Source organism: Anopheles darlingi, chromosome 2 (genome assembly GCF_943734745.1).
Source record: "Anopheles darlingi chromosome 2, idAnoDarlMG_H_01, whole genome shotgun sequence".
Taxonomy (NCBI): Eukaryota; Metazoa; Arthropoda; class Insecta; order Diptera; family Culicidae; genus Anopheles; species Anopheles darlingi.
In genome coordinates, this window is record NC_064874.1 from 82,259,897 (window position 1) to 82,271,152 (window position 11,256).

Consider the following 11,256-nt stretch of genomic DNA (forward strand, 5'->3'; position numbering starts at 1 on the left):
GGCTTAATGATGTACAGCGGAGCAGGTACGGTCACTACCACCCGGATGCAGCAGCAGCTGGTTCGAATCCTGCTCCTGGCCCTGGTGCTGGTAGCCCTCTGTCGGCCGGCGGTAGCCATCGAAGCGAGAGGCCAGAACCATGGCCAGTACCCACCGTCCACAGTCAGTGTAGCGGAAGATGAAGATAGTCCTTTCGCTGACGGTTCATCGGATGAGGCGGTGCTGCTGCTGGGCGCGAACGACGACGGTAGCTTCGAAGAAGAAGACGTCAGCGCGAATAATGGCCGGGCTGCCGCGAGTGCGAGAGGATCCGCGAGCGAAAGAGTAGAAGTAGAAACGACCACTACTGAACAACAACTACAAGGACAAGACGAGCGGCAACCGACAACGACGACGGTGGGATACAATGCGGTAGCGACTACGCCAAAGATAGTGCCGGTTGTGAAGCAGTTAAGCCGGTAAGTAATGGATTGGCCAAGGCCCTGCTGCTGCTGTGCACGGTGCTGGTGAAATCGTGATTTGTACTACTACTACTACCACTTGGCTCTTGAAGTGAGAGGCAATCGAGGCTCGGTACTTACTAACGAAATGCAACTAACGACGACGATTCCCGTTTTTCCTCTCGAGTAGCTTCGCTTGACTGACCGACAACCGTCACCGGTCCTCGGTCCCTTCGTGGTCTCGCTTTGCCTTTTTGGTGTGTTCCTTTCAGGATCCCTTCCTAGGATCAGGAGTGTTGGTTTCCGGATGCATGTCGCTCTAGTTCCGGGCATATAAGCCACAAGTGAATGAGGCGAACCATACACACACGGACACACACGGACACACGGACACACACATTCACTCCTTTCATGAGTACAGAGAGTGCTGCACACACTTTGGCTCGAACATGAACGGCCACCGGGTTCCGGGTTCCGGGTTCCCGGACAGGGGTTTTCCGGGTGTTTTTGTTTGAGTTTGAGAGTGAGCGTCGCACTCGCGCCGGCAAATCATAACGGTTCGTTGAAGCTTCCACGTCATGCCCCCGTCCGATGGTGGGTGGTGGTTGCATGGCGCGTGTGCATATCGGACACCCCCTTTCACCACCACACTTACCAGCACCGCGACGAGCTCGTGGCGTGGAGGTGCCGAAAGTTATTTTCGACGAAAATTCTACACAAAACCCCGGGAAAATGCTTCCAAAATGAGTTTTTCCTGCTTCCGGCCCTTTCCGGACAGATGGTGTGGACGTTATAGCAGCACTTGCTGGAAAATGAGTGATTCTGGGTGTGCCAGCGTGCGCTCGTGTGTGTCCGTGTCCGTGTGTGTGTTGAGGTATGTCACGATCGGGAGGGCACACAGAAGTAGAGGAGGCATAGAAGAGTAATGCAGGCGAGATGCAAATGACGGTTCGGTTTTTGGGGTCTGGTTCATGTCGCTTCTGCGCTTCCTCCCCCTCCCCTTAAAATGGCTGCAGCTATCTCGCTCAAATAAAGTTGCCTAATTACTGCGGAAACTATTCATCAACTCGCTTGCATTTGGGTGTGTTGGGTTGGGTTGGGTTGGTTGGGACCGGGAGCATGGTGTTAATGAACTTCGGGTGTCATGACAGCATAGTTCGCTTAGTGGTTCACTGCCAGCACCGTCCGACCTCCTCCTCCATCCTGCGCCGTACAATCCTTTTCCGGCGGCTGTTGGTTTTGTGCCAATGCCGGATCATTTTGATACGTTTCGCGCGGATTGCGACCGACGCCGCGGCCAAGGTGCAAAAGGCTGATGGTGGACTGGTCATACAGCACACACACACACACGCAAGGGATGAGGTGCACTATGTTTTGTTCGAGTGCGCGGCCAAAGGTGTTTTCGGGAGAATGCACTCCAGTTCCAGCTCCAGTGCCCACAGAAAGTTATAATTATTTTCGAAATGTAATGCAAAACATCAACAGACACACACACGCACAACAGGGTAGAGTGGAGAATGCGGGTTTTTTTTTGTTTTTTGGGCAAAGTTTTGACAGTATTTTGTTGGAGGAATGTGGCGGTTTTTGTGACGAAATTTGCAATTCAATAACATCATCATCATCACCAGCACCAGCACCAGTAACATTAGAAGCGTGAGGACTCTGTACTAAGCCTTGTGTTTGTGCACTGCAGCCGTGTATGCAATGGTGTACTAGGAACTCCCAGGAAAACCATAAAATTCCCTGAATGTACAACTGAGCGAGAAGGAAAAATAAAATGAATGATCACGACACGGACCTCAATGGCGTGAGGGAAAAATACGCTCCGGCTTCATTTTCCGGCTATTGAATGGAGACGCCAGACGCTGAATGGTCGTCCATTCAACAGTATCTACACACACACACACACACACACACACACACACACACACACACACACATGCACGCCGGTTCGCCGGTTGGGATTAATATCGGTTTCCGGTAGAAATTAGTTTTCTTCGCTCGCCTTTTATCGCTTCTCGGTTCACCATTGACACCGGGATTAACACCTCCGCGATGGTGGACGGTGCATTGCGACGTTCATCTTCATCCGGCTTCCGGTGCTACCGGGCTAGCTCCTCTCCGGGATCCGGATTACCGACAGCAGGTGAGAAGTAGTTACCTCGCAGAAGCAGGCAATGGCCGATAGATGATAGCATCTTTGGAAATGATCGACTGTCGGACTGGACTCGATTGACCCGGGGGGGATTAGTGGAAGCAAAACATTGCGACTGGTGCTCCAACTAATTACTGTCATCATCGTCTGGGACCGTTTATCGACTCACTTAGTACTGAGCGACTGAGGCACTTTTGCGACGGTTTTAAGCTCTCTTTCTCTGCACTGCGGATTAGAGTGCATTGGATGGGCAGATTCCAGATAGGCGGCTTATCGCGGCATTTCATGCGCCGCTACCTCGGTTTGTCGAGTACTCAACTCTACAGCGTAAAAGTAGCTGCTTCGTAGTGAATCCTAGTAGACCGATCTGTCAAATCTGTGCATCGGTCAACGTCGACGGTACTAATAATGTAATGTTTAACAGGAGGAAACGGAATCAATTAATACCGAAAACGTAATGCAATGTCCGGTCTAAGGATGTTCCAAACGGGAAACATACTCCACTGCGTCTAGTAGAGAGAGAGAGAGAGAAAGAGAGAGGAGAAGTCACTATATACCGTACCGGATGGTGGTGTGCGTCCTCGGGGCAAAAAAGCTGGACAAAACTGTGCTTAACAGTAATTATGGTACATGCTTGTCGTGCGCTGTTAAGCTAGTCCCCGTGTGTCCGCCCATCCCATAGGACTGGTGTGTGTGTGTGTCCAGTGCCGCGTGAGCCAGGACCTATTGCCTGGGCCCTGGATTAGGCGGAGGAATTTATTGCCTCAACATACCAATTTGCCATTCGGCTAGATTGTAGTTCTGTCCCGGGCGGGGGGTCCGTTGGGACACTGTTTTTTGCTGCTTCTGCTACCCCCTCTCCGTCCTTTAAATGGCCCCCCCTTTAGTCCCCCTAGTGGGCGGCATGTGTTCCCGGGGTGTTTGGTGGTGTTTGGCCGAACGCAACGGCGCGCCACGTGCGCTAATACGTAGATTGAATTTAAATTTATGATCGAAGCAAGGTTTAATGTTGCACCGGATGCTCCGCAATAACAAACATTAAACGGAGGGGCGGGTAGGGTGGGACCGGTGGTCTCTCTAACCCCCCTTCTTTCCCTTCGTCTGGACCCCACTGGCATACACACACATGATTCTCGTTTATTACCTCGAGTCGAACCTTTGTTGTTGGTTCTCGACCAACGTATCGTCCGTGTGGTCCTGTAGCCCGACGACTACTACTGCAGTTAGCCCCCTCCCACCCGTTATTTGGCCTGCGACTTGCTCCTCCATTTTTTGCTGCTGGTTGTTGTTGCTTTCGGTTTCGTTTCGATGGCCACTAGCGTCTACTACGGGAGTGCGATGCGGTCGGTGGATACCGTGATTGTGCGCCATATACCACACCAGACACACACACAGAGGGCGAGGATTGGAGGCGCGCGGCGCTTGCCGTGGTTCCACCAATCACCAAACCCCTCTTCGGGGGCCGCGAATCGGAATTGGCCGTTGCGTTGAATTATTTCACTCTGCATAATTTGCCGCGATAAATGGTGGCCACCTCGGAGAGAGAAAGAAAGAGAGAGGGAGAGAGAGAGCCCTGCTCCTCACTCTCTACCCGCCCTGTCCCTGTGCTGTTGGCCATTTGGCTCAGATTTAAATTAAACCGCTTAATTTGACAATTACAATCACCGCCTCTGTGGTGGTGGTGGTGACCTAGTGGGTGGGCTAGAGGTGGGAGGCGATATTGGAGTTGTAAAAGCGACCGTTCCATTCGCCTTCCTGCTTCTTCCCCTTTTGCCGGATTTTTTTGTTGTATTTTGTGTGTGTGTGTGTGTCATACCAGAAAAGGAGGGGGACGATCTATTCAACCGGAGCATAATTTGCACGCTCGATCGGTCAAACCAATCCCTGAGGTCCCGGGAGGGTTCGTGTTCGTGTGCGTGTGTGTGTGTGTGTGCACACGGTTGACGAGGACGACAATTCCCGCAGGACTTAATCCTCACACAGGACAGCCGGGCAAGCACAAGTGGCACGAATAAAAGCGCACATTGTGTATGTGTATGCGTGTGTGTGGGTGGGTTTCGTTGGGCTGAGCTTTTAATTTTAATTATGCCGTACGCGATCATTTATTACAGCAGCAGCAGCAGCAGCAGCTGGAAGGGTACAGAAGAAGGGTCGCAAGGGGAAATGCCCGAGGGGGATGCAACATATCCTGGCCTGTATGCCGGGTGCAGGGAGCAAGGTCCGAGAATTAATTTTTATCCAGCCCTCAACCCGAAAATTGATATTCCGTTCGGATGTTCACCGTTCGGTTCACCGGTCCATTCCCCGGTCCATTCCCCGGTCCCCGGGCCGGGCCAGTAAATCCCGGCAGCTAAATCGATTGCATATAATTAATGGATGGACCGGAGGAGCAAAGTTCATTATATTCGAAATGGAAGGTTTTTTTTTTATTCGAAGCTCGCTCGACGCCTCACAGACTCCCGGAATGGAGTGCCCCGTGTTGTGTGTGTGTGTGTGTGTGTTGTGTCCACCACACAAGCATTCGTCCCGCTTTTCGAACATCAAACATCGCGCAAACATTGCGCTCGAGAGCACGAAACAGTTCGCATACCTTCGATCCGGTTGAGGCAAATTGTGAGGTTATGTATTCCGAAGGCAATGCCCCTGTAGCAAACAGAAACGTCCGCCATTACAGGAGCAGAACGTTGCTAATGGTGTAACACAACTCCTCGCGACTCAGATCTGGGAATAATTAATCGCCCCCTTTTTAGCCGCGGTGGTCATTTCGTGCTGGTGCTGGTCCCAAAATGCCAAACAAGGAGCAAGGACCATTCACCATTTCGGACCATCCATGGCCACCATCACCACCAGCAGCACCAGCATCATGTGTGCTTCTGCTGCTGCTGCTGCTGCGGATCGGATCGGAGCTGATTATTCATATTCTGTTTTTTCATAATTATTTCGTGTATATTGCGGATGAGGTTATGTGTTTTAATGTTTCATCGCTCCCACCCCGCCTTCGACCCCCCCTCCTATGTGTCTTTCGGTTTTCTCATTAATTAAAGGAGGTCACCATCAAGGTCAGTATCGGTGGGAAATAAATTGAAAAACCCCCTCGACAACCCCTCTGTCGTCGTGCCCCGCCACATCGCAACCACCATCGGATGCGAATCCGCAGATCCGCATGTCCCGGGTATTGTGGGTTGTGCTGCAGTGGTCTTGCAGTTTGTTTGCTTTCTTGCACTTTCGCCATAACATGACGGTGAAATCGGGCTCAAGCTCCTCCACAGAAACCGGGATGCGGGATGCGAAGGGGTGCATCATAAATAAATGGGTGAAATATTTATTGAATATTCAACGCGAAATCCTCGAGCTCGCGAATGTCAGTGACAGTTGCCGTGTGTGTGTGTGTGTGTGCGGGCTGCAATCCATGAATATTGAGAACCATTCGGGAGGAGGTGTCCAGCGCATTCCGGAAGGTGACGTCTGGCGGAAGAATCGTGCACCGGACACTCGTGGACCTCTACTGGTGATTACATGAACCAAAGACCTTTCGTGTGTGTGTACGAGCGAGCTCAATTCAAGCTCGTTGAACCACAATACACATTCAGAATCGGACTGTTCTGGCGCAAAAAAGGGACAAGGACCGGGATGATTCAAACCGATTTACTGTAACAGAATCCAATCCTTACCATCCACCCACGTGTGCAATGTAGCGAAGCATCGTTTACATTCTTCGTAATGCGCCCGCCAACCCCGTGAGGCTGAAGTGATACAAACAAAGGGATAATCCTTCTCCCGGATTGAGGCATCATTCAATTGAACTTTTCCCATTTACAACAAATGACCCTCGAGATGGGGTCCTCCTCCGGGCGGCGCCATTTTGTGGTTAAACACATTAAGCGGAAGCCATTATAAGCGGTGCTACTACCACCGGGGCGCACTCACATTAGCACGAGTGATTTAACTTTTGCAAAGCTCATAATTAGCTCGCGTAGCGCGCGTGTGTGTGTGTGTTGGGTTCACGTTTTCCACGCGATAAATTTTCACCTTCCACGTTGGGAGGGGAAAAGTATCACTCCCAAACAAAACACTACGCCACGACGACAACGACGACGACGACAACAGTGGAATGTGGAGATACTCCCGAGTGTTACGGAATTCAATCAACAGGCCAAACACGACCTTCCGGGTTCCACTATCCTGTCACGTCGTCATCGTGGCCATCTTCTGTTTCCCCTTTTTCCCAACGGCAAGGCTGCCTGGCATGATCGTGATTAGTTCCATCGAAATTCCTCCCAACGGAGCACCCTATCTACGCAAAAAAAAAAGCAAATAGGGTCCACAGGAAGCAAGCAGCTCATTTGTTTCAATTTGCGCCCCATTACTACCGGGAATAACCGAGGTTCGGTTCGGTAGCTGGTTAGAGAGGCGAAGCGATCTGAGCCGAGTAAATGAAAGGAAGAGAGTCCAATCACACACACACACACTCACACCCCGGCGGGGCCGAAGGGCAACCCGGTGTACGACCGGCTTATCGATTGTTGCGGCTTGTTGAGCAGTTCCTCTTCGACGGACTCTTCGGTTCCACGAGCGGCCCCCCCTTTCCTTACATTCGACCGCAACATTATCAATTACCATAACCACAGCATGCGATAAATGCGTGCTGCATGGGCTCCTACCAACGCCAGTTTCGTGTGTGTGCGAGTGTGCGTTCTGTTATCGTTTGAACCTCAAATCAGGATCATAATCTGCACACCCCCCTCCTGCTCTGGCTCTTCCTTACTGCGCGTTCTGCCTTCCTCGTTAGTCTCACACCATAAAATGCCTTTCCTCTTTCTCGCAGCTCTCTGTGGTCTCTGTGTGTACGCGAGCAGCATGCCATGCCTTTGCTCGTTGGTCCCCATTTGGTACTTTGGTAGAGGAGGAGGGAAAACGGGAGCGACGAAGGACACACGACTGCTGGAAAAGGAAGCTGGAGGGTTTTTCTTTCATTAGCCTCATTAACTCCTGCTTCCGAGCGCAAACGAGCGCCCGGAGATCTCGACCACATTTAGCCCCAATACGTGTGTGTGCGCGCGTGTGTGTGAGTATCGCCGTGACCGAACCCCGTAATGAAGGCCGAGCCTTTTCGGCATCGTCCTCTGAGAAGTACGTTCGCATAACGGTGGAGGTGGGGGGTGTCCGGGGAGCTTTAGCCTAACATACGCTTCACCACCACTCCGCTGGTCACCATTCTGTCCCGTGCTGCGGCAAAGAACAACAACAAACGGCGGCACTCCGGGTCCGGGTGTTCCGGGGGCAAACCGGTTCCGGGTCGTTACCGGAGGTCATTGCGTTGCCACCGGGGCCACCGGACCACCGGTACCGGGCAGTGGCGGACCACTTTCCTGCCACTGGTTCATTATTTCTAATAAAACAATTGGAGCAACTGAATTAAATTTTATTTATTGTTATTATCGCTTAATTCTGTTTTCGCTTTATCTTATCCTGGCCATTTGCCCAAAACATTGCCCGTTGGGGGTCTGACGATGTGTGGAGGATGCGAGGAAGGGGAGGGTGGAGAGGGGGCAGTTATATTGTGCTGAATCGGTCCGTAGCTGCAGACGCAGCATGATGATACCGATGTGTCAGTACCTTTGGCACCGGCGATGGCACTTACATGCGGTGGTGGAGGCTTAGGTGGAGGGGGTGGACAGGTGGACCGGACCGGCCCGAGCCGAGGAGGTGCTGAGCGTTTATTGCTTAACCGGCAAGGATTTTGGGGTACTTGCTTGTGCTAAATACCAATCTCGCTGCAGGACAATGGTCCTGTTGGTTACCATGGTGATAGTAAGCGAACTTCCTTAACCAACGGTTATAACCCGGGATTCCGATTTTGGAAGCGAATCGAAGCATCCGTTCGTTGGTTGTATTTTGAAAAAAAAAAGAAAGAAAGAAGCAAAATGACACTCAAGGCCTCCTTCGTTCGTCGTCGTCGAACGCACACTAATAAGCTTCCCGACAGTCCGGAAGTCAGGCACGCCGGCTGCTCGCGTGCTCGCGACGTCACCAATTTGCTTTCGCTCTTTCGCTTGTCAACTTAACGACAGCCGTAAAATCACTTAGCTCGCGCTTTGGAAAGAAATCCGAAACCGGATTGACGGTACTTCACTCCAATCGACCTTCCTCTCGAGCTCGCTTTTATCATCCGCTTGATCGTCGCTGCCTCTCGAATGCCATCGCCAAAAAGTGTACGCGCGCCTTGGAATAAGCCACACACACACACATAGAACCTGTCTTGTCTGCACCGGTACCATCCCGGTCTAACTTCTTCCTGCCGCAAAAACGCCATATTGTTCTCATGTTCTCGTTCTGCTTTCATTCTTTCATATCCTAACTCCTGGCAACTCGACGACGACCGCTACGACGACGACGATGGCGATGGCGAAACAGCTACGAACAGGGCCTGGAGGACTACGATGAGGCGGCGGACCGTGCCGAGCGTGAGCAGCAGCTGCAGCAGCAGGAGCAGAACGAGGAGCAGAGCCTCCAGCAGCAGTACAGTGGCATGGTGAAACCGATGCTGACATTATTTAATGTGATAAGCACCGTTTTATCGTCCGGAAGATCGATGCGAGCGATGGTGGAAGCCGCGCCCGATGGTGGCAATAAAACTGTGAACAGCACGTTCGGCGCCAAATCAACAAGCGGCGATGGCGGCATCGCCACCACCAACACCACGGCCGATGGCGCACATAATGAAAATGGTAATGAATATTTCGAATGCTTAGCATATTTCCCGAATGCGGGAATACCCCCGGGGGAATTCCGGGAGGGTGGGTGGGAAAAAGGGAGGTTGTTAGGGATCCGAGGCCGGAGCCCCCGCGAGGCGTTACCGGCTTGCGGGCACCAAACTAGCGCCAAGTATTAGCCAAGGCCAAGGTCTGTCGGATTCTTTGTTTTTTTGTTTTTGGTTACGGATCCCCGGGAACGTTTTATGCGGTACGTTGCTCTAACTAATGGCTGGAGGGCATATCTGCATGGCCATGCGAGGGTTTAAGCGCTCTGATTTCTGGGCGTTACGGACGCTTGCGAGACCCTTTTTTGCAGGAGAAGACAGATCCACACCGAAAAAAAAGCTGTAAAACGATATGTTTATGTCATCTGTCGAGTAGGGGCTGTCTGTGAGTTCCGTTCCGGGCCTCCGCCCAGTCAATGAATGGTCCAGAGAGATGGTCGGGAAAGAAAAGGGAATGAGGCAAAGATTGAAATATGCTCCGTTATTGGATTTTATTTATGTGATTCGTTGTTTACGAGTGAATCTCAAATGTGTAGGGACCGTTGTATCTGTCCCGTAGGCTCTGTGCTAGTCGGTCCTCGGAAGCTGTTTGTTAAACGTAAGCAGAAGCTTGCCCCCGGACACGACAGGGTGTACCGGAACATAACAGTTTGAAAGTGATTTACCCGGAAGGTAGGCCGAGTAGCATTTGAAGAAGCATCTGCACCAAGCATTTGAACTCTCTCGGACTCCTCGGACCTGACCGCATCAGTCAAAAGGAAGTCCAACTCTCGGTCTGGTCGGTCTGGTCGGTCTGGTCTGGTCGCTGGTCTGGTCCTTATTATTGCATACCCTCCTGCTCGCCTTGTTGATCCGGAAGAGATCGTCTAATATGCAACCGGACCAGAGGGCATTTCAGGCGAAAGTATACTTTCATCAGGAACCTGTATGTTGGGCCAACCTTTGCAGCCATCACAGAGTCGTCCTGCCTCTAAGTGCACGGCTACAGTGACGGCGGGCATTGAGTGGGAGAATAAATTGAAAAAGTTTGTAACATTCCACTTCACTCGCCCCCGGTCCCCCGTCCCCCGTCCCTGGTCCTTTAGCTTCTAAGGGTTTTTGGTACGTGCCGGTGGCCACCAGCCAGGGGGAAACCTTGCAGGAGCAACCTCGGCGGCTGCTTTACCGACGGTGAAGTTGTACGAGCTGCCAGATTCCTGTTGCCCCGAAGTATGTTACATCAAGTTCGATTTCAATGAAAATAACTGTGCGAGAGTGCATTCACACACACACACATAGAAGCGTGGCGTGGTGCCAGGGGGTGGGGCTGAGAGGTGAAGCAACATAATCCAATCCCTCACTTTCGAGAGAGCAGCGAGATATTTATGCACAAAAAAAAAAAACCAGCCAACGAGAGAGAGAGAGCAAATCAACAAATGGAGGAAGGAGGAAAAAATAATGGAAAGCTAGAACGGGGAAAAAAAATAACACGAAATGAAAGAGTCACCATTCTTCCAGTACCACCCACCCGCCCGTCATCATCATCGTTTCGTTTCGTCCGGGGGTTTTTTTTTCGGGTTTTTACCGGTTCGGTTTTGATCTCCGAGATGAGATAAAGTTACAAATTAAAAACTTTCTCAGCGTTCTGCTATCTCGTCGCGAGCTCCCCGGGGGGTCAGGGGGGGTGGGGATCCTCGTGGTAAGCTATAGGTGTGGGCTCATACACGACATAAGCACTCCAGGGACTCCATGGGTACGCCAAATTGTCGGAATGTGTGGATACGCCTTTTGGGATGCTGCCATTGCGCGATTGCGTCACAGGCAGCGAGTACAGCGAGAAAGAGAGAGAGAGAAAGAGAGAGAGAAAGAGAGAGAGAAAGAGAGAGAGAGAGCGTAAGAGAAAGTATGTCCTTGATGCGTGA

The 11,256-nt window shown here is 51.6% G+C and overlaps 1 protein-coding gene across 1 annotated transcript in view; it reads left to right on the top strand.

Annotated features, from left to right (window-relative positions):
- Nucleotides 1-9: 9 nt before the first annotated feature.
- The window catches only part of LOC125959578 (uncharacterized), a 12,625-nt gene continuing 1,378 nt past the window's right edge, over nt 10-11,256 (top strand). The window contains exons 1-3 of the mRNA XM_049692404.1: nt 10-187; nt 308-458; nt 9,010-9,323. Coding sequence (XP_049548361.1) covers nt 10-187; nt 308-458; nt 9,010-9,323 — 643 coding nt within the window. The remainder of the gene's footprint in view (nt 188-307; nt 459-9,009; nt 9,324-11,256) is intronic.